The sequence below is a fragment of the Bombina bombina genome, chromosome 3, assembly GCF_027579735.1.
Source record: "Bombina bombina isolate aBomBom1 chromosome 3, aBomBom1.pri, whole genome shotgun sequence".
In the NCBI taxonomy this organism is placed as follows: Eukaryota; Metazoa; Chordata; class Amphibia; order Anura; family Bombinatoridae; genus Bombina; species Bombina bombina.
In genome coordinates, this window is record NC_069501.1 from 831113737 (window position 1) to 831138044 (window position 24308).

Below are 24308 nucleotides of genomic sequence, written 5' to 3' on the forward strand. Positions count from 1 at the left end.
CAAGTTGCGGAATCAGTACTATGCCCTAATGTAAGATCCTGTCCAGGTTGCTGAGATAAACTATTACACAAATCTTACAGGTACTATCAAACAACCTGGGACCAAATGGGCTCAAAAGAATTTATCACTACGTGAACTCCTATACCAAATGAATAATGGGGATCTATACGTCACTAAAACTAAGACTATGTCAAGCCTAAATGACTGGACCAGGGCGGGGCAAATGTACTAGGTACAATGACGTAATTTACTTAAAATGACCTATACCTAGACCAAATCAATTAATTTAATTTCTTAAGAGTGAATAGCTTAGGCGTAGTGCTAGTGCATGCACTGTAGGTAGGTTCCCTATATGAATGAGGTCAATGAAAAAGTACCAGAGGTATACACACTAAGAGTCTGTTTCTGACTATGAAGCCTCCTCCAGAGCCTAAACAGGATAAATACTATTACTGACACACAATATTGTGATTTTTAAGACAAAAGGTAGTTAAATAATTTGCAAAGTATAACCCAAAAAGTTAGTCATGATACCTGTCACTACAGCAAGGAGTCAGGTCTAGGGACTGTTAAACCTCACAAGTCCAGATGGTTCACACACTAGGAGGTAACTGCATAGTTACCATGGTGAACAATATGGAGCCGTAGGGGTCCTGTAACATAGGGGTAACAATCCCCTCCCCCCATTGTCCCTTATACATGACAAATTAAAGGGTTAATGCCCAAAATTGGACAAACTTAAGCTACAATGGACTGAAATAAAATAAATGAGTGGGGAGGATCCACTCACCAAAATTTGATCAGATCAAATTCAGAGTTGAGGTCTTCTGGAGTTCTCGTTCTCAGCTTGAAAATCCAGAAGTCCTCTCTCTCCCCTAGTTTGTATCCTGTCTGCTACACCTCTTTTGGGGGGCACTTTGTCAATAGCCCTAGATTCTTCTGGTGGACATCAGAAAAATATATATACCAACCCAAACCAATGTGAGTAAAATAAGGGTGCGCCAACTACTGTTAACTAAAACTAAACAAAAAAAATAATATATAAAATACCATCTATAAAGTAACTGATAAACAATTAATCACAATGAGTGATTGAACAATACGTGACTCTGAATGAGATGACAAAATTCATACAGTTTCTACTTATATAAAAAGTTCATCAATGTGTCCATATATAATTAAAAAAGTGTCCAAATACATGTCTAAATTGATCCAATGTGTAATTTTGAAAAAAGTAAGTTAAAAGTAAATAAAAAAAGGACATGATAGTTGACTGGAAAATTTGTATATTCTCTGTGAAAAACCAGTGTTCTCACAACGGGGCAGATCTCTTCAAGAAGAATCAGATGCAGCAAATCATCCTAGAAATAGGAACAGAAAGAGGCACCCAATAGGGTAATAACGTAATTGCCAGAGGCACAACTAATGAGTACTCCTATAAACTCACAAAACGAGTTGCACATCCAGTGCAATAGTTGGCAGACCGAGGCTTCAGAGCCACTCGGCTGACAATCTCCACTGAAGCGGACAGCACACTCGGCTAACAAGCTATTCTACTCCATCATTACCCCTACGCCACATGCCCAATGTCTCAGGGTCACATTTGACTCAGATCTTTCTTTCACTCCTCACATTCAGTCCTCGGCTAAAGTCTGCCGCTTCCACCATAAAAACATCTCCAAAATTAGAAATTTCCTTACACAAGACACAACTAAGATTGTAATCCACTCTCTCATCCTTTCCCGCCTCGATTACAGCAACTCTGTCCTCTCTGGTCTCCCCAGCTGCCGCCTAGCTCCATAACAATCCATAATGAATGCCTCTGCCAGACTCATCTTCCTTACACGTCTATCTTCATCTGCTGCCCCTCTCTTCCAATCACTTCACTGGCTTCCTCTTGCCTCTAGGATTAAACACAAAATTCTCACTCTGATATACAAAGCCCTGAACTGCACTGCTCCCACCTATATCTCAGACCTTGTTTCCAGATACTCTCCCTTCCGTGTCCTTCGCTCTGCTCATGACCTCCTACTCTCCTCCTCTCTTGTTACCTCATCACACTCTTGTGGAATGCTCTGCCTCGCTCCACAAGACTCTCCCCTAGTTTTGAAAGCTTTAAGCGCTCCCTAAAAACTCTACTGTTTAGAGATACATACAACCTACACTAACCTTTCTTTATACCAGCTTCTCTCCTCCATTGCTATCCCAGGAAACCCCGTTAGCATGTATGCCTAAGAGTCCAGCTGTTGTAGATCGCCTTCTTAAGAGCTGACTACAACAGTGTGACTCTTGGCAGGGCCCGCTACCCATTTGATCCCTATAATTGTTTTGTTGTACTCTGCCTTTGTTTATAGCGCTGCAGAATCTGTTGGCACTCTACAAATAACCGATAATAATAATAATTTAACACCAATACCTGACCTCACTAACGCTCTTTTGACTGAATGGGTACAAATTCCCACTTACACACTCCAATATCTTGTGGAAAGCCATCATAGAAGAGTTGTGGCTGCTAAAACCACAAGGTGGGGGGGGGGGGGGGACACACCATATTAATACCCATGCTTTTGAAATGGGATATAGAACAAACTCCTATAGATGTGATAATCATATGTATGTATGTTCTATGGGAAAGCTCAGAGACAGCAAATTCTCAAAATGTGAATTGAATTGGCTTAGCAAAAAATCACTGCAATGATATTTACAGCATTTGGAATGCAGATACATTTTATTATCTATTATGTGCTTTTCATTGTTTGGAAATAAATGAGCAGTGGTCACTGAGATATAAAGCGTATATCATATATTTTGAGAATTCTGACATAGGGCCCAATGATCAAAAGCTCTCTGTTCCAGCAGGATGATCTAAGAAGTCTTGTTAGAACGGCGAGGTCTATCAAATAATTTCTGAAATGTAAATTTTAGCTTGAGAACTGTTCATCTTACTGCAAAGGGTTCTGGATGTGAAGGTGAGACTCCTACATTACAATATAAGGTTAAAGAAAATCCCAAAGATTTTATGTGATTTCTCTCCATACAAAATGGAATAAAAAAAACACTAAAAAAAAAAAAGAAAAGCAAAAAATACATCATTAAATTATCTTTAAAAAAACCATGGCCTAGATTACGAGTTTTGCGTTAGAGGCTGTGCTGTGCTAACAAGCAGTTTTCCCTCACCGCTCACTTACCTACAGCGCTGGTATTACGAGTTTTCAGAAACCAGTCTTTAAAAGACAAGAAGTGAGCGTTGAGCAAAATTTTGCTCATTACCCCACTCCAATACCAGCGCTGCTTAAGTCTGCGGTGAGCTGGTCATATGTGCTCGTGCATGATTTCCCCATAGGAATCAACGGGAAGAGCCGGCTGAAAAAAAGTCTAACACCTGCAAAAAAGCAGCATAAAGCTCCTTAACGCAGCCCCATTGATTCCTATGGGGAAACACATTTTATGTCTACACTTAACACCCTAACATGAACCCCGAGTCTAAACACCCTTAATCTTACACTTATTAACCCCTAATATGCCACCCCCGACATCACACCTACATTATAATTATTAACCCCTTATCTGCCGCTTCGGACACCGCCGCCACCTACATTATATGTATTAACCCCTAATCTGCTGCCCCCAACATCTCTGACATCTACATACTATTTATTAACCACTAATCTGCCACCCCCAATGTCGCCGCAACCTACCTACATTTATTAACCCCTAATCTGCCGCCCCCAACATTGCCGCCACTATATTAAAGTTATTAACCCCTAAACCTAAGTCTAACCCTAACACCCCCTAACTTAAATATAATTACAATAAATCTAAATAAAACCTACTATCATTAACTAAATGATTCCTATTTAAAACTAAATACTTACCTATAAAATAAAGTCTATGCTAGCTACAATATAACTAATAGTAGGGTTTATTTTTATTTTACAGGCAAGTTTGTATTTATTTTAAATAGGTAGAATAGTTATTAAATAGTTATTAACTATTTAATAACTACCTAGCTAAAATAAATACAAAATTACCTGTAAAATAAAACCTAACCTAAGTTACAATAGCACCTAACACTACACTATAATTAAATAAGAAACAGAGAACAAACAAATGATGCAGACAAAAGTAGCAGAATGAGCTAGCGTGAGTGGAGACCGCTATTACTAGTGCAATATGCAGAGTTAGTATAAGTATGAAGGGGATGATATCACTATTGTGCTTATGTCGCAACCCAAGCCATTTGCAGTTACTGCCAAGCAAGAAAGTAGAGCCAACAGGATATATGATGGTTAGATGGTGATAGATCAAGCCGTATTTGTCAGGAAAACCAGGTCCTGCATAATCAAATGCCTGTGTTTATCATAAACAACATTCCAGTTGCTCTCTTTTTAATGAATGCTACAAATGCAGTGGCAAGCCTGAGCAATGGAGAAACAGGTGTAGTAAGCAGGCATGTATTCAGTCAATGCGTTAGGGTAGGGTACAGATGCTAGGTGGGGTAACGCTCATACAAAATAACAAGGCTCATATGTAATTAGAGAACCTGTTATGAGAGAAATAAGTCCCAAACCATAATAAAATGCAAGCTGTAATTACTCACTGCCCTAGGTATGTCCGCTTGGTTCATCCGTTTAAAACATCCTGCTGCACATCTCGATGTAAGTCGCCATAGTGGTGTTCGTGTTCCCAGCTCTAACTTTGCTCAGCTGGTCTCCACGCAAGCATGCTGCTCAGCTCCTCCTTCAGGCGTGCCCGACAGGGCAATCCAATGTCGCTGTGAACGGTAAATGAGGATTGGAGTCCCAGTACTCCAAGTAAAATATTGCAAAAAAATCCAAGAAATGTTCCAGCCGACCAGAGTGTGTAGATAGATAAAAAGTGTACTTTATTAGGACCAGTTAAAACATATACAAAAATAGGCAGACTCCTGTGAAACAGTGGGAGTTAGAAAAAGGTCTGACCGGTTTCAGCCAAGTAGGCTGTAGTCATAGACATGTTGCACCTATGCAGGTGCAATCTATTTAAAACTCTTAGCTCCTCCCCAAGGAGGTGATAAAAGAAAAGAAGACAAACACCCAATGTTTAACCCCTTAAAGGCAATATATGAAATTGTAAATAGATATATAGACAGACTTCTATAGGCATAAACAATATGTAAAAAATGACATGTAAAGAATGACAAGCAGTTATGCATGAGACAATAATAAAACAGTCTAAATAGTAGCAACCCCAATTTACACAAAAACAACAATAAATAAATAAAGTGTATCCAAATAATATAATAACAACTTATATATAATAGAAAAAACACCTTATATTATATGTTAAAGGTTAAAGGAGAAAGTTAATGCTTGACTGTCATTTAAGCATGCCTATGTATTTGATTCACTAAAGGGCACCCTTGCTGAAATTGTTAGATCTAGCTGGTGCATATAGAGTATGTCAAAGTCGCTTCAGACTATATAATAAGAACTTAAAATAGGAAATGCATGATGATCGTGATTGTATCTAGATATTACTTGTAGGTAAAAAACCTCCTTGGGGAGGAGCTAAGAGTTTTAAATAGATTGCACCTGCATAGGTGCAACATGTCTATGACTACGGCCTACTTGGCTGAAACCGGTCAGAACTTTTTCTAACTCCCACTGTTTCACAGGAGTCTGCCTATTTTTGTATATGTTTTAACTGGTCCTAATAAAGTACACTTTTTATCTATCTACACACTCTGGTCGGCTGGAACATTTCTTGGATTTTTTTGCAATATAATTAAATAAACTAACTAAATTAAATACAATTACCTACATTAAATTAAATTAGCTAAAGGGGGGCGGAGCCAACTGCCGGAGTGAGAGGTCATGTCTTGGAGGAGCTCTGGTTAAATATCAACTATTTTCATAAAAATATCTCTACTCTCCTTATATTTATTAACTCTTTAGACCTCATTAAGGATAGAAGACTTCTGCATGATGATATCTGAGTCACACAGTGATCTCGCACTGCAAATAGCTGACTAACTACCCGATAACGGCTGACCGGCTGCGGCTGTGGAATACAGTGATACCGCATTCAGGCACTATGCTACGCAGCAGGTCTGGGGAGATATCAGTTGTATTTCGAGTCTGGAGCTATAAAATGAAGTTCATGTACCACCTTTCTGCTTAACATGGGCCACCTCTCTGGATCAAACGGAGGGTGTTTCCAGCACCATAACGTTACTGCTCCCTCAAGGCTGGAGTTAAGATGGCGACTACCGCATGGGGAGAGAAACTTGTAGCCCTAATTGATGCCTACTTCCTTAATTTGGAATGGATGCTCGTGGTAGCCTTTGAGAGAGTTACCTGCTCTCCTGGCCCCTCTGGTGAAATGCACAGTATGAGCCGTGACAGTGGTTTTACGATGCCGCCGACACACATTAACAGCTCCGCAGATTTTGATCAATTGGAGTATCAGAGAGAGGAGAGAGTACATATTGATTCCCAACCTATACAGAGAGATAAGCTGACCGGTTCTAACATGGGTGAGATCCAACACAATATACTATTACTACAGGAAGGTGTGGGGATAAAATTCCTCTCCTCTAATACCGACATAAATGCGAGTGGCTCTACGATGTCGGCAGTGAACAGAGTGGTTGGGAATCTTGCGCGCTTTCTTGACACTAAGCCAAGTACCACCAGTAGCAATGAGACACCCTTTGGCCTACCTACACTTGTCGTGGTGGGTGAAAATTCTTCTATCGGGCTGATAAATACCTTGCAGCTATGGGGAGAAGATAGACACTTACTATACTATGGCCTGAGGCGCCTGTCTCATTCACCGCCTCCTAGACCAATTGGCCCCAGGCATGGAATCGGTTAACTTTGTGATGGGACTGAATTCCCCTCTTCAAGTAAAACACCCAATATCATTTTTAGAAATGTATGCCTTTATATATAGCCTCTATGATCCACTGAGTTTTCAGCCTATCCTTTTTGTAATAAGAGACATTTCATTTTGTGTTCATGTATGTGTTTAGCTTTTCTAGTGTTCAGGTTACTCTGTTTATAGCTAGTTATAGCAACATTATTATGGAGCATACAACATGGCTCTGACAGTTCTCTATCTGCAGTCTATTATAAGTCAAATATATGTAGGTTTCTCCATATTGCCTGGTGGCTGCAGATGGAGAAATTTTATTAGAGTTTTCATGCACTTGAATATGTTTATGTGGGTCTTTCTAGACACAACCGTTTACTTTATATGCTATCCTTGTTTATCATTAATAGGGACCCACATGTTTATTTAACAATATGAAAAAGCCCATATCCTGCTATATACGGGTGTACATGTGTTAGTTTAGCCCTTTCATCATGGCTGTAATTTCAGTGTCAGTTATTGCCCTCTATACATATTGCTAGATTTCCCCAATAGTCTTCTATAGAACGCCGTCTACTTATGCTAAGTTTAGCACATCAGACCCTAAATTAATACATTTCATGCAGCCTCAATACAGCTCTCTCTCTTTCATTATATTACTTCAGTATATAGCACTAGCAAATTTTGGAAGTAAACATAGGATTTGACCATACATTTTTATGAGCTCATTAAAAGCCTGAGCAGAATTTTCTAACTGGCATACATTACTTCTATGACTAGATTCACTAAGCATGGGGATAAACTATAGGATCAGGTTTTTGCTCTGACAGCGGCCGGGTTAGGGCAGAAGTTTTTTGACTATTACCCCATATATACAGAACAGTTAGAAGGAAATTATACATAGCAGGCTTTCACCTCATGTTATCCTATTGATCTACTTTGTGGATGATTGTTCTACTCTATAGTTACTAAAGTTTTTTTTTTTTTTTTGTATGTTATAACCTACAAGTAGGGGGCATGTTTTGTGCATCTGCTGCCCTAGTCATATATATTGTATTGTGGTCTCCTTGTGTGCCTATAGTTCTGTTGTTCTATTGGTCTCTAACAGGCCTTATATTGGATATGTGTGCGTGACATGCTAGCTTCTCTTATGAAGCTTATCTCATCTAAGTTTAGGCTGGCGAACAGTCAACTACGGTCTTAAAATATTAATTTGCTATATATAATTATTGTGTATTACACTTAGTAGGTTTATTAGAGTTGGGTAGTAACTTTGCTTATTATGTATTATATATGTTTTCATCCTGTTTTATATGTATTGTCTAGTCTAGGCAGATAGTACTACTTTGTTTACAAACCTACTGGCGGGAATTACATATAATATATTACTCCTGCTACAACATGACTATGCTTGTCATTTTCCCTCTGGTTCTCCCCGCCTTGAGATTATATATTGTTAGTCTGCTCTGATATGGGTGTAAATATTTTACCCTACCACATGGAATTTCATACAATATTTTGTGCTATGTTTCAGATTGTTTTAAATTATGCTCCCTTATCAATCTGACCATATATTTACCACTTATATGTGTTTTCGCCATTTTATTGTCTTTATGTTCATTTCATATTTATCAAGGATAGCACTACGTTCTACCCCTCAGCCCCATTTACCTAATCATATATTATAAATCGGTTGGCTCCGTTTCCCCCCCTAGGGCCCCCCCCCCCTAGTAGTTTACTGAGTAAGCTAAGGAACACAGATTCCATTGCAAATCCCCCTATTGATTATTATATATAGGATATAAGATAGCGGCCTTTGATACTCCCACCCTTTATTGCCCTCTATGACAAAAAGGACCAGAATTATATTAGTCTCATATTTATTGATCAGGGAAATCATTTGTCATAGCTATAAAAGAGGTCAGGAATTAAATGTACAGGATGTTTGTTTTTTACTCACATATGTTTACCTTTAACATTGTTAACTTCTTTTGTACGATAGACGTGAACCATAGGCTTTACTTGATAATGTTATCACCATGCAGACATATGTCTATTGGTTTAATTGTCCTGTAAGCTTGTTTATGCTTTGTATGATGTTGGACCTCAACAAAAAAAAAAAATTAAATTAGCTAAAGTACAAAAAAAACAAACACTAAATTACAGAAAATAATAAACAAATTACAGAAATTTAAACTAATTACACCTAATCTAATAGCCCTATTAAAATAAAAAGCCCCCCCCCCCCCCCAAATAAAAAAACCCTAGCCTAAACTAAACTACCAATAGCCCTTAAAGCATTTGGATGGGCATTGCCCTTAAAAGGGCAGTTAGCTCTATTGCAGCCCAAAGTCCCTAACCTAAAAATAAAACCCACCCAATACACCCTTAAAAAAACCTTACACTAACCCCCTGAAGATCGACTTACCGGGAGAAATCTTCATCCAAGCTGGGCCAAAGTCCTCAACGAAGCTGGGAGAAGTCTTCATCCAAGCCGGGCAAAGTGGTCCAGACGGGCAGAAGTCTTCATCCAAACAGCATCTTCTATTTTAATCCATCCGACGCGGAGTGGGTCCATCTTCAAGACATCCAATGCGGAGCATCCTCTTCATCCGGAGTGTTCTTACTGAATGAAGGTACCTTTAAGTGACATCATCCAAGATGGCGTCCCTTATCAGCCATTGGAACATCCAATAGAATGCAAGCACAATCCTATTGGCTGATTGGATCAGCCAATAGGATTGAACTTCAATCCTATTGGCTGATTTTTATCAGCAAATAGGATTTTTTCTACCTTAATTCCGATTGGCTGATAGAATTCTATCAGCCAATCAGAATCTAAGGGACGCCATCTTAAAGGTACCTTCATTCAGTAAGAACACTCCAGACTAGGATTAGGTGTAATTAGTATAAATATCTGTAATTTGTTTATTATTTTCTGTAATTTAGTGTTGTTTTTTTTGTACTTTAGCTAATTTAATTTAATTTAGGTAATTGTATTTAATTTAGTTAATTTATTTAATTATAGTGTAGTGTTAGGTATTATTCTAACTTAGGTTAGGTTTTATTTTACAGGTAAATTTGTATTTATTTTAGCTAGGTAGTTATTAAATAGTTAGGGTTTATTTTATAGATAAGTATTGCGTTTTAAATAGGAATAATTTAGTTAATGATAGTAGGTTTTATTTAGATTTGTTGTAATTATATTTAAAGGGCCATAATACCCAAATGTTTTAACACTTAAAAGTGATGCAGCATAGCTGTAAAAAGCTGACTAGAAAATATCTCCTGAACACCTCTATGTAAAAAAGAAAGATATTTTAGCTCAAAAGTTCCTCAGTAGCCACCTCCCATTGTAAAGGATTTCTAAGCAGCATTTTAGTGTGTCTGTCCTGGGACAGCTTAGGGGATGAGCCTCGTGAACTCTCATATTATTTCACCAATCAGGTAAAGGAAGCTTACTATGAAATCTCATGAGAGTTAAGTCAAATCTCATGAGATCACAGTAAGAGTTTTATTTTTACCTGCAGCTGGGAGCAGCTGAGTATAACTTTTTACACAGAACTTACTCTGCTGAGCTGAGGAGATTGTGAGGTAAAATATCTTCCTTTTTTACATAGAGATGCTCAGGTGATATTTTCCTGTCAGCTTTTTACAGTTATACTGCATCAGTTTCAAGTGATTTAGCATATGAGTATTATGTCCCTTTAAGTTAGGGAGGGTTAGGGTTAGACTTAGGTTTAGGGGTTAATAACTTTATTAGTGGCGGCGACGTTGGGGGCGGCAGATTAGGGGTTAATAAATGTAGGTAGGTTGCGGCGACATTGGGTGCGGCAGATTAGGGGTTAATAAATAGTATGTAGGTGTTGGCGATGTTGGGGGCAGCAGATTAGGGGTTAATACATATAATGTTGGTGGCGGCGGTGTTTGCGATGTGGGAGGGAATCGGTTTAGGGGTTAATAGGTAGTTTATGGGTGTTAGTGTACTTTTTAGCACTTTAGTTATGAGTTTTATGTTACGGAGTTGTACCATAAAACTCTTAACTACTGACTTTTAAATGCGCTAGGACTCTTAATGGGGTAGGGTGTACCGTTCACTTTTTGGCCTCCTAGGACAAACTCGTAATACCGGCGCTATGGAAGTCCCATAAAAAAGTCTTTACAAAGTTTACGTAAATCGTTATGCGGTAAGGCCAAAGAATTGTGCGGTGACCCTAAACCTTCAAGACTCGTAATAGCAGCGTTAGTAAAAAAGCAGCGTTAGGACCTCTTAACGCTGCTTTTTTACCCTAACGCACAACTCGTAATCTAGGCGTATGTTTTGTTTTACTCTGATGTAAAAAAACAAGATAAGAGTGAGTGCACCAAAAATAGACTAAAGAGCTACTACCCTAAAAAACAAATAGTCCCTCTGAACTAATGTGAAATGAGAATAAGTTCAAACAGGCAGGGGAGCTACTAAGGAATTAAGTGGATTATAATGAGATAAGTATCTCTATGCTAAATAGACTGATGATATAATAATGTTTATTATTAAACAAGAAGCTCTATTGGCGAAATCACAGTTGACTAATGTAAAATATACAAAAGGGTAACATCAATTTTAAAATAGTTATTCTATAAAAACCGGGACAAAAGCCTGTGGAAACAATCTAGAGAGCTACAAAATATCTAAATCTGTTAGAAAGATACAATAATGTGACATGAGCGATTTATTTAATAATGTTATTGTGTAACTAATTTCTTGTAAAACCCTGTAGCGAATCAACAGTAAGCAGTGTAAAAGACTGAAGTTATTTATTGTAGTCTATATAGATAATCAAAAAACATAAACGTATACTTAAATAGTTTTGCTAATACAAATAAAAACGTTAAAAGATGTAATGCGTGGATTTAAATGAATTCATAGATTGAAATGAACGATACCAGTTAAAACAATAGGAGTTAAAACAATAGTATCACATTGCAGTGGATAAAAAAAACGGAAAAAATGCTGATAAAAAACAAAATGTCTCTAATATAAAGGTCTCTGGTAATAAAATGTTCCTCCAATTAGTAAGTGCTTACGATCCAGAGGTGATCAAGTTATATCTGTTGGATTTAGCTTTTATTAAAATGTTTTTACCTTTCCCCGTCTTGGTGTAAAGGAATCACACGGCAGTCCGTTGTTCTTCTGACTGTGATGTTTGACCAGCGGGTAACTTTGGACTTCCGGGTCGTGTGCGGTGATCCGTCTCGTTGGGGTGAATATTTTTGGAGAGCGTTGATTGGGTAAAAAGGACCAACCTCTATCCCTTATCCCTTAGAAGGATGTGCAAGTTGTTTACATAAGCAATAGATAAACTCTATATTGGCCGCTGTGGCCACTTCCAATTAAAGAGCTTTAGAAAAATGTCCCTCCTTTCTAATACTGCTTATAATACTGTCGTCTTTGGACCCACAAACATCACTAAAGAGACTCTGAAGCTGCGATAGTAGCTTAGAAGATCTGCTCACAAAAAGACTGCTTCAGAAAGGCATAACGGAAAAACAGATCGCCAACTCTGAGTCTATTATTTGTGCACAAACCTCCTTTTTACGGATCCTCAACCGCTATCTAAAAAACCTTTGTAGCTGCAAGTGTAGCTTAAAGGACATAACATCTACTAAGTTATATAAAGATCGCACTAAGCTATTACTAATAGCGGATCGTACAACAAAGGAGGGACATTTTTCTAAGGCTCTTTATTTGGAAGCGGCCACAGCGGCCAATATAGAGTTTATCTATTGCTTATGTAAACAACTTGCACATCCTTCTAAGGGATAAGGACACATAGAGGTTGGTCCTTTTTACCCAATCAACGCTCTCCAAAAATATTAACCCCAACAAGACGGATCATCGCACACGACCCGGAAGTCCAAAGTTACCCGCTGGTCAAACATCACAGCCAGAAGAACAACGGACTGCCGTGTGATTCCTTTACACCAAGACGGGGAAAGGTAAAAACATTTTAATAAAAGCTAAGTCCAACAGATATAACTTGATCACCTCTGGATCGAGACCTTTTTATCAGAGACATTTTGTTTTTTATCAGCATTTTTCCGTTTTTTATCCACTGCAGTATGATACTATTGTTTTAACTCCTATTGTTTTAACTCGTATTGTTCATTTCAATCTATGAATTCATTTAAATCCACGCATTACATCTTTTAACGTTTTTATTTGTATTAGCAAAACTATTTAAGTATACGTTTATGTTTTTTGATTATCTATATAGACTACAATAAATCACTTCAGTCTTTTACACTGCTTACTGTTGATTCGCTACAGGTTTTTACAAGAAATTAGTTACACAATAACATTATTAAATAAATCGCTCATCTCACATTATTGTATCTTTCTAACAGATTTAGATATTTTGTAGCTCTCTAGATTGTTTCCACAGGCTTTTGTCCCAGTTTTTATAGAATAACTATTTTAAAATTTATGTTACCCTTTTGTATATTTTACATTAGTCAACTGTGATTTCGCCAATAGAGCTTTTTGTTTAATAATAAACATTATTATATCATCAGTCTATTTAGCATAGAGATACTTATCTCATTATACTACACTTAATTCCTTAGTAGCTCCCCTGCCTGTTTTAACTTGTTTTACTCTGATACCTTGATAGGGATGTATAATGCCTCATTTAAGAATAAATATCTTACCTTTTTCCAGAACTGTATTTTTGCTGTCTGCAATCAACTGTAAACACGAATGGAACACTGCAAGAACAAAGAGATAGTTATGCAGACATATTCCATAAAATACATTTTCTTGGAATAAAATAGCACAACATGTTTTGCATCATGTCCTATTGTTGCACTAACACTGTACTGTTACTTGTTGAGAGCTGTTACTTACATACCTTTACTTACCCAATAAATCAAGCAGAAACAATGCACCATAATATCAACAATCCTTTACTGAAGCAAATTTGTTGTCTGCTGGATAACATAACTGATAACTCATGAGTCAGTTAAACTAGAACACTACTCAAAAACACAATTATCTTGCTTTATGTGATCTAGCAAAGAAAAGAAAATGGAACAAACTACTAATTAATTAACCAAAAGTATTTTATTTATATGATACAAGGTGATGGTTAACAAATAATGTAATGCAGATGTCTGCTTGACATAATATGTGGTTCCATATGTGCTGTCATTAATGATGCTATCAATTAAGAAAAAGTGGGTGAAGAAAGTAGTAAGCTCTACATTTCTTAGTGATTTTGGGTAGTGCATTCACTGTCTTTGGCATTATTGCTATTGCAGTTCTACATTTGGAGAGGCAATAACAACATAACTCTTTATATTCAACTCGAAGACAAAAAGGTGCTCAACTAAGAATCATCATAAAAGGATTATTAGCATAAGAAATACTAAAAAAGAGAATACAGTTGCAAGAAAAAGTGTGTGAACCCGTTGGAATTAATTAGATTTCTGCATTGATTACTCATAAGATGTCTTCTGATCTTCAGCTAAGTCACAAATATAGACAAACACAATCTAATTAAACTGATAACACACAACCAGTTGTACTTTTCATATTTTTATTGAAGACATGGGCATCTACTTATCAAGCCGTCAACTTACTTGCATTCGACAGCACCAATACGCTCGCCTAAGATCTCCTAACATCGCGGTCGCGGACCTGAATACGTTCTCCAAAGTTACCAAAAAGCTGTCAAAAAGCCGCACACCAAGTACGGGGCGATGAGCAGTGCACTGTTGTTAACTAACAGTCATCAATCTCGCTGCTCTTCAGCATTTTCCCAGCTTTATTGGTATACTGTCACTAAACACCAACACTATACTATACTGTTTTACCCCTATCCCGCTGCTCCCGTAGCCCACCGCAACTCTAATAAATGTATTAACCCCTAAACAGCTGCTCATGGACCCCGCCGCAACTAAATAAAGTGTTTAACCTCTACACCGCCGTTCCCTCAGCCCACCGCCACCTACATTATACTTATTAACCCCTAATCTGCCGCCCCCTACACCGCTGCTACCTACATTATACTTATTAACCCCTAATCTGCCCCCCCTACAATGCTGACACCTACATTATACTTATTAACCCCTAATCTGCCACCCCCTACACTGCCACCACCTACATTATACTTATTAACCCCTAATCTGCCCCCCCCCTACATCGCCGCCACCTACCTACATTTATTAACCCCTAATCTACCGTCCCCAACATCGCCGCCACTATATTAAATTTATTAATCCCTAAATCTGTCTAACCCTAACCCTCCCTAACTTAAATATAATTTAAATAAATATAAATAAATATTCCTATCATTAACTAAATTATTCCTATTTAAAACTAAATACCTATAAAATAAAACCTAAGCTAGCTACAATATAACTAATAGTTACATTGTAGCTAGCTTGGGGTTTATTTTTATATATTATACTTATTATACTTAACTAATAGTTACATTGTAGCTAGCGTAGGGTTTATTTTTATTTTAAAGGCAAGTTTGTATTTATTTTAACTAGGTAGAATAGTTACTAAATCGTTATTAACTATTTACTAACTACCTAGTTAAAATAAATACAAATTTACCTGTAAAATAAAACCTAACCTAAGTTACAATTACACCTAACACTACACTATTATTAAATGAATTCCCTAAATTACATACAATTAAATAAAATTAAACTATGTAAAGTACAAAAAAAGACAAATACTAAATTACAGAAAAACAAATTACAAGGTTTTTAAACTAATTACACCTAATCTAATCCACCTAACAAAATAAAAAAGCCCCCCCAAAATAAAAAAAGCCCTACCCTACACTAAATTACAAATAGCCCTTAAAAGGGCCTTTTGCAGGGCATTGCCCCAAAGTAATCAGCTCTTTTACCTGTAAAAAAAAGTACAAATCCCCCCCAAACATTAAAACCCACCACCCACACAACCAACCCTACTCTAAAACCCACCCTATACCCCCTTAAAAAAAACCTAACACTAACCCCTTGAAGATCACCTTACCGGGAGAAGTCTTCTTCACCCAACCGGGCCGAAGTCCTCAACGAAGCCGGCAGAAGTGGTCCTCCAGACGGGCAGAAGTGGTCCTCCAGACGAGCAGGTCTTCTTCTAGAAGGCATCTTCTATCTTTATCCATCCAGCGCGGAGTGGCTCCATCTTCTAGACACCCGACGCGGAGCATCCTCTTCATCTGATGTCTTCTTGAACAATGACGGTTCCTTTAAGTGACGTCATCCAAGATGGCATCCCTTCAATTCAGATTGGCTGATAGAATTCTATCAGCCAATCGGAATTAAGGTAGGAAAAATCCTATTGGCTGATGCAATCAGCCAATAGGATTGAAGTTCAATCCTATTGGCTGATCCAATCAGCCAATAGGATTGAGCTCGCATTCTATTAGCTGATTGGAACAGCCAATAGAATGCAAGCTCAATCCTATTAGCTGATTGCATCAGCCAATAGTATTTTTCCTACCTTAATTCCGATTGGCTGATAGAATTCTATCAGCCAATTGGAATTGAAGGGACGCCATCTTGGATGATGTCACTTAAAGGAACCATCAATATTCAAGAAGACGTCGGATAAAGAGGATGCTAGAAGATGGAGCCGCTCAGCGCTGGATGGATGAAGATAGAAGATGAGTAGAGTAGGGGGCTTATAGCAATAAATGTTAACACTTTTTAGTATAGGTAATAGTTTTTTTTAACTTTGCTGCTCCATTGAAGTCATTAGTGTTAATGTGATATCACAAAAACAATATCCTGTGGTCAACTTGTAATAACGTTGCTACTTGACACACACAGAAAGTTAACTTCTAGAATAGTTAACATTAGATGGGAGAGGTAATACATGCTCCACTCATAATCTAGCCCTATATGGCCAAAAGTATGTAGACACTTAAATTTCACACCTGAAATGAGCTTATTGGACATCCAAACCATAGGCATTAATATAGAGTTGGACCCCCTTTGTGGCTATAACAGCTGCAGATTTTGAAAATAGGTATGTGAGAATTTGGGCCATTTAGCCAAAAGAACATTTATGAGGTCAGGAGCTGATATTGGATGAGAAGTTCTGGTTCACAATCTGCATTGCATTTAATCCCATACTTGTTCAACAGGGTTGAGGTCAGGGCCACTTAAGTGTCTTCACACCAAACTCATCAAACCATGTCTTCATGGATGTCACACTCATGGTAGAACAGGAAAGGGCCTTCCCCAAACTGTTGCACAAAGTTGGAACACCCAATTACTTATGTCTGTGGCATTAAGATTATTATTCACTGGAACTAAAGGGCCTAGCCCAATCCAAGAAAAACAGCCCCAGATCATTATTCCTACTCCACCACAATTTACAATAGGCACTATGAATTCTGGTAGACAGTATTCTACCAGCAACCACCACACCCAGATTCTTCCATCATACTGCTAGATAGTGAAGCATGATAAAACACTCCAGAGAATACATTAACGCAGCTCCAAGGTTCAGTGACTGGGTGCTTTCACCACTCCAACCGATGATTGGCATTTCACATGTTGATGTGGGGCATGTGTACAGCTTTTTGGCCATGAAAACCTATTTCATGAAGTTCCTGACACACAGTTGATGATGTTGCTTCCAAATGCAGTTTGGAACTAGGATGTGTGACAAGTGATTTATGTGTTTTATGTGCTTCAGCACTCAATGGCCCCGCTCTGTGTGGTTTACTACTTTGTGGCGGGGCTGTTGGTTCTTCTAGGTTCTTATAGGTGGCATCCTATGACAGTGCCATGTTTAAAGTCACTGAGCTCTGCAGTACGACTCATTGTATTGCCAATGTTTGTCTATAGAGATTCCATGGTTATGTGGGGGATTTTACACATTTGTTAGCAATGGGTTTGGCTAAAACCTGAATTCAATCATTCGTAAGGGTATCCACATACTTTTGGCTATATAGTGTATAGTTTTGTTATTTTTCTATTTGAAAACTCAAGAACACAAGTAACATAAACATATAAATGTTATGTTTCCTAAATTCATATTAAACAGTATGAACACTAATACTTTCAGTTTTAAAGTCCTTAAAAATAAAGTCGTTTTTTCTTTAAACTTAATTACATGGCTACTACTGCTTTTCACAGACTTTCAAATTTGTGTCAAGCTTCATTTCAGGAACTGCTCACACATAAAGATCCTCTTCATCAAATTGCTTACATCTTAGATCATGTGGGGGGGCAGAGCCAGCCGTGCATCTGAGCAGATGTGTATCACCACAGCTCCGGCCCTAAGCTGACAAATTTCATAATTTTAGTTGCTCAGGGCTGTCTAAATTATGCTTTGGCTGCAGCTACGACTGTGAGAAGACAAAATAGAAAACCCTACTCCTAAGGAAACAGCCTAAATTGAGGAGATCGACATCTATTTTCAAAGTGCAGGCAGCCTTGGGAATATTGAGAAGCGGCCATTTTAACATCCAAGTAGCTCCCCAAACACAGTCTAGTTACCGGTGGTAACGGACGGAATCGGGCAAAGGCTTCTGACACACATGGAATCAGCTGATATCCTCAGAGCTCTGGAGTGGCTTTTATGCGATCACTTTTGCAAAATGGAGAAGCACATGGCAGCAGCATTCAGCTCAAGCCTGGGACCCGTTTTGAAGGCCCACTTGGAGCCCGGTGCGGATGATGAGGATCCTTCTGTTGGTCTCATATACCCCACCGACCAGAAAAACCCGAGGCCATCCAGGGCAAAGCAGCAGAAAATTCTCAGATAAATGCCCTGGCAATATCGTGCACTCAGCTTAAGGGAGAAATTAAAGGTCCACACTCGGCTGAACAAGGTCACATTGCCAATACACGTGGGCTAAGAGGGACTATACAGAAGCAACCAAGGATAGATCGGGGAGACGGAAATCTTTGAATACCCATTATGTTTTAGCTAGTTGGTGGCATGGTCATGGTTGCATTCATACTATACAATATTATCTGCCTGCCACGCATCTAGAAGTGATTTCTAATCGACCCATCATTTCACTTGGAAGCATTGCCCAGGTAGAGGAAGAAGCGCAACTGCCACTGCCACCCGTTCAGCAATCCAGCTGCCACTACCGCTATGTCCATTCCCTGAATTTGCAGTGGCACCCTTGATGCATACTTTTCATGGATATCCCGAGGAGTTGGCAGCCTTTCAAGAATTTGGACTATAGTTTTAGAGTAGCCCCTTACTTGTAAGAGCCCCATTGGATGCAGCGTTTTGGCTCTAGATCTCACCCAGTATATTTAGAAGGTATCTGGTGATGGATTATACCCCAAGTGTGTGATAAAATTGTGGAAGACAGACATCGGTTAGAGCACCTTACAGGGACAGACCTCACACTCTGTGTTACGGGTGAAGTTACATTTCTTTTCAAGGGCGAAAGGGCAGTCTTATTACACGGACCTGAAGTGGCTGGCAAAAGTTGTTTTACTCTCATCGCAGACTCATGATGTTATTTATTTGGGACATTTCCTAACCTTTAATATTCTTAAGAAGTAACCTACATTAATGCTCTTTATTACAAGTACCAGATATTTTTTCATATGGCAGACCTAACCGCTACACCAGCTGGGGAATATTTTGGTGTTTATTTCTAACTGATACCTGGAATATGGTTCCCTACAAGCATATTTCTAAAGTTGCAGTTCGTTGGAACCATCTATAGAGTAACCCTAGCATTGCCTCACTGTTATTGTTTTATATCTAACATTGTCTGTTTAGTCACGCCGGTTAAAGGGACACTGAACCCAATTTTTTTCATTCGTGATTTAGATAGAGTATGCAATTTTAAGCAACTTTCTAATTTACTCCTATTATCAATTTTTCATCGTTCACTTGCTATCTTTATTTGAAAAAGAAGGCATCTAAGCTTTTTTTGGTTCAGAACTCTCGACAGCACTTTTTTATTAGTGGATGAATTTATCCACCAATCAGCAAGAATAACCCAGGTTATTCACCAAAAATGGGCCGGCATCTAAACTTACATTCTTGCATTTCAAATAAAGATACCAAGTGAAGGAAGAAAATTTGATAATAGGAGTAAATTAGAAAGTTGCTTAAAATTTCATGCTCTGTCTGAATCACAAAAGAAAAAAATTGGGTTTAGTGTCCCTTTAATTTGACAGTTGTTTATGCTATGAATTAATAGTTCATGCTTGTTTTACACTATGCTTCTGGTGACTTGGTTCATTTTCGTGTATGTTTCTCAACAGATTATTTATACGCCACGGTTGGGAAAGCTTTATTTTACCTCCTTTAGGCCTAGATTTGGAGTTTGGCGGTAAAAGGGCTGTTAACGCTCCGCAGGCTTTTTTCTGGCCGCACCATAAATTTAACTCTGGTATCGAGAGTTCAAACAAATGCTGCGTTAGGCTCCAAAAAAGGAGCGTAGAGCATTTGTACCGCAAATGCAACTCTCGATACCAGAGTTGCTTACGGACGCGGCCAGCCTCAAAAACGTGCTCGTGCACGATTCTCCCATAGGAAACAATGGGACTGTTTGAGCTGAAAAAAAACCTAACACCTGCAAAAAAGCAGCGTTCAGCTCCTAACGCAGCCCCATTGTTTCCTATGGGGAAACACTTCCTACGTCGTCACCTAACACTCTAACATGTACCACGAGTCTAAACACCCCTAACCTTACACTTATTAACCCCTAATCTGCCGCCCCCGCTATCGCTGACCCCTGCATATTTTTTTTAACCCCTAATCTGCCGCTCCGTAAACCGCCGCAACCTACGTTATCCCTATGTACCCCTAATCTGCTGCCCTAACATCGCCGACCCCTATATTATATTTATTTACCCCTAATCTGCCCCCCTCAACGTCGCCGACACCTGCCTACACTTATTAACCCCTAATCTGCCGAGCGGACCTGAGCGCTACTATAATAAAGTTATTAACCCCTAACCCGCCTCACTAACCCTATCATAAATAGTATTAACCCCTAATCTGCCCTCCCTAACATCGCCGACACCTACCTTCAATTATTAACCCCTAATCTGCCGAGCGGAGCTCACCGCTATTCTAATAAATGTATTAACCCCTAAAGCTAAGTCTAACCCTAACACTAACACCCCCCTAACTTAAATATAATTTACATCTAACGAAATAAATTAACTCTTATTAAATAAATGATTCCTATTTAAAGCTAAATACTTACCTGTAAAATAAATCCTAATATAGCTACAATATAAATTATAATTATATTATAGCTATTTTAGGATTAATATTTATTTTACAGGCAACTTTGTAATTATTTTAACCAGGTACAATAGCTATTAAATAGTTAAGAACTATTTAATAGTTACCTAGTTAAAATAATAACAAATTTACCTGTAAAATAAATCCTAACCTAAGATATAATTAAACCTAACACTACCCTATCAATAAAATAATTAAATAAACTACCTACAATTACCTACAATTAACCTAACACTACACTATCAATAAATTAATTAAACACAATTCCTACAAATAAATACAATTAAATAAACTAGCTAAAGTACAAAAAATAAAAAAGAACTAAGTTACAAAAAATAAAAAAATATTTACAAACATAAGAAAAATATTACAACAATTTTAAACTAATTACACCTACTCTAAGCACCCTAATAAAATAACAAAGCCCCCCAAAATAAAAAATTCCCTACCCTATTCTAAATTAAAAAAGTTACAAGCTCTTTTACCTTACCAGCCCTGAACAGGGCCCTTTGCGGGGCATGCCCCAAGAATTTCAGCTCTTTTGCCTGTAAAAGAATAAATACAATACCCCCCCCCCCAAAATTACAACCCACCACCCACATACCCCTAATCTAACCCAAACCCCCCTTAAATAAACCTAACACTAAGCCCCTGAAGATCTTCCTACCTTGTCTTCACCATCCAGGTATCACCGATCCGTCCTGGCTCCAACATCTTCATCCAACCCAAGCGGGGGTTGGCGATCCATCATCCGGTGCTGAAGAGGTCCAGAAGAGGCTCCAAAGTCTTCCTCCTATCCGGCAAGAAGAGGACATCCGGACCGGCAAACATCTTCTCCAAGCGGCATCTTCGATCTTCTTCCATCCGGTGCGGAGCGGGTCTATCTTGAAGCAGGCGACGCGGATCCATCCTCTTCTTCCGTTGTCTCCCGACTAATGACGGTTCCTTTAAGGGACGTCATCCAAGATGGCGTCCCTCGAATTCCGATTGGCTGATAGGATTCTATCAGCCAATCGGAATTAAGGTAGGAATTTTCTGATTGGCTGATGGAATCAGCCATTCAGAATCAAGTTCAATCCGATTGGCTGATCCAATCAGCCAATCAGATTGAGCTCGCATTCTATTGGCTGTTCCGATCAGCCTATAGAATGCGAGCTCAATCTGATTGGCTGATTGGATCAGCCAATCGGATTGAACTTGATTCTGATTGGCTGATTCCATCAGCCAATCAGAAAATTCCTACCTTAATTCCGATTGGCTGATAGAATCCTATCAGCCAATCGGAATTCGAGGGACGCCATCTTGGATGACGTCCCTTAAAGGAACCGTCATTAGTCGGGAGACAACGGAAGAAGAGGATGGATCCGCGTCGCCTGCTTCAAGATGGACCCGCTCCGCACCGGATGGAAGAAGATCGAAGATGCCGCTTGGAGAAGATGTTTGCCGGTCCGGATGTCCTCTTCTTGCCGGATAGGAGGAAGACTTTGGAGCCTCTTCTGGACCTCTTCAGCACCGGATGATGAATCGCCAACCCCCGCTTGGGTTGGATGAAGATGTTGGAGCCAGGACGGATCGGTGATACCTGGATGGTGAAGACAAGGTAGGAAGATCTTCAGGGGCTTAGTGTTAGGTTTATTTAAGGGGGGTTTGGGTTAGATTAGGGGTATGTGGGTGGTGGGTTGTAATGTTGGGGGGGGGGGGGTATTGTATTTATTCTTTTACAGGCAAAAGAGCTCAAATTCTTGGGGCATGCCCCGCAAAGGGCCCTGTTCAGGGCTGGTAAGGTAAAAGAGCTTGTAACTTTTTTAATTTAGAATAGGGTAGGGAATTTTTTATTTTGGGGGGCTTTGTTATTTTATTAGGGGGCTTAGAGTAGGTGTAATTAGTTTAAAATTGTTGTAATATTTTTCTTATGTTTGTAAATATTTTTTTATTTTTTGTAACTTAGTTCTTTTTTATTTTTTGTACTTTAGCTAGTTTATTTAATTGTATTTATTTGTAGGAATTGTGTTTAATTAATTTATTGATAGTGTAGTGTTAGGTTAATTGTAGGTAATTGTAGGTAGTTTATTTAATTAATTTATTGATAGGGTAGTGTTAGGTTTAATTATATCTTAGGTTAGGATTTATTTTACAGGTAAATTTGTTATTATTTTAACTAGGTAACTATTAAATAGTTCTTAACTATTTAATAGCTATTGTACCTGGTTAAAATAATTACAAAGTTGCCTGTAAAATAAATAATAATCCTAAAATAGCTATAATATAATTATAATTTATATTGTAGCTATATTAGGATTTATTTTACAGGTAAGTATTTAGCTTTAAATAGGAATCATTTATTTAATAAGAGTTAATTTATTTCGTTAGATGTAAATTATATTTAAGTTAGGGGGTGTTAGTGTTAGGGTTAGACTTAGCTTTAGGGGTTAATACATTTATTAGAATAGCGGTGAGCTCCGCTCGGCAGATTAGGGGTTAATAATTGAAGGTAGGTGTCGGCGATGTTAGGGAGGGCAGATTAGGGGGTTAATACTATTTATTATAGGGTTAGTGAGGCGGGTTAGGGGTTAATAACTTTATTATAGTAGCGCTCAGGTCCGCTCGGCAGATTAGGGGTTAATAAGTGTAGGCAGGTGTCGGCGACGTTGAGGGGGGCAGATTAGGGGTTAATAAATATAATATAGGGGTCGGCGGTGTTAGGGGTAGCAGATTAGGGGTACATAGGGATAACGTAGGTGGCGGCGCTTTGCGGTCGGAAGATTAGGGGTTAATTATTTTAAGTAGCTGGCGGCGACGTTGTGGGGGGCAGGTTAGGGATTAATAAATGTAATACAGGGGTCGGCGGGGTTAGGGGCAGCAGATTAGGGGTACATAAGTATAACGTAGGTGGCGGTCGGCAGATTAGGGATTAAAAATTTTAATCTGCCGGCGATGTGGGGGGAGCTCGGTTTAGGGGTACATAGGTAGTTTATGGGTGTTAGTGTACTTTAGGGTACAGTAGTTAAGAGCTTTATGAACCGGCGTTAGCCAGAAAGCTCTTAACTCCTGCTATTTTCAGGCGGCTGGAGTTTTGTCGTTAGAGCTCTAACGCTCACTTCAGAAACGACTCTAAATACCAGCGTTAGAAAGATCCCATTGAAAAGATAGGATACGCAATTGACGTAAGGGGATCTGCGGTATGGAAAAGTCGCGGCTGAAAAGTGAG

General features: G+C 38.6%; 1 protein-coding gene across 1 annotated transcript in view; it reads right to left on the reverse strand.

Annotated features, from left to right (window-relative positions):
• Positions 1-24308, reverse strand: part of TNFSF13B (TNF superfamily member 13b) — an 80810-nt gene that overhangs the window by 21788 nt on the left and 34714 nt on the right. The window contains exon 3 of the mRNA XM_053704908.1: positions 13546-13602. Within this exon, the coding sequence (XP_053560883.1) occupies positions 13546-13602 (57 nt within the window). The remainder of the gene's footprint in view (positions 1-13545; positions 13603-24308) is intronic.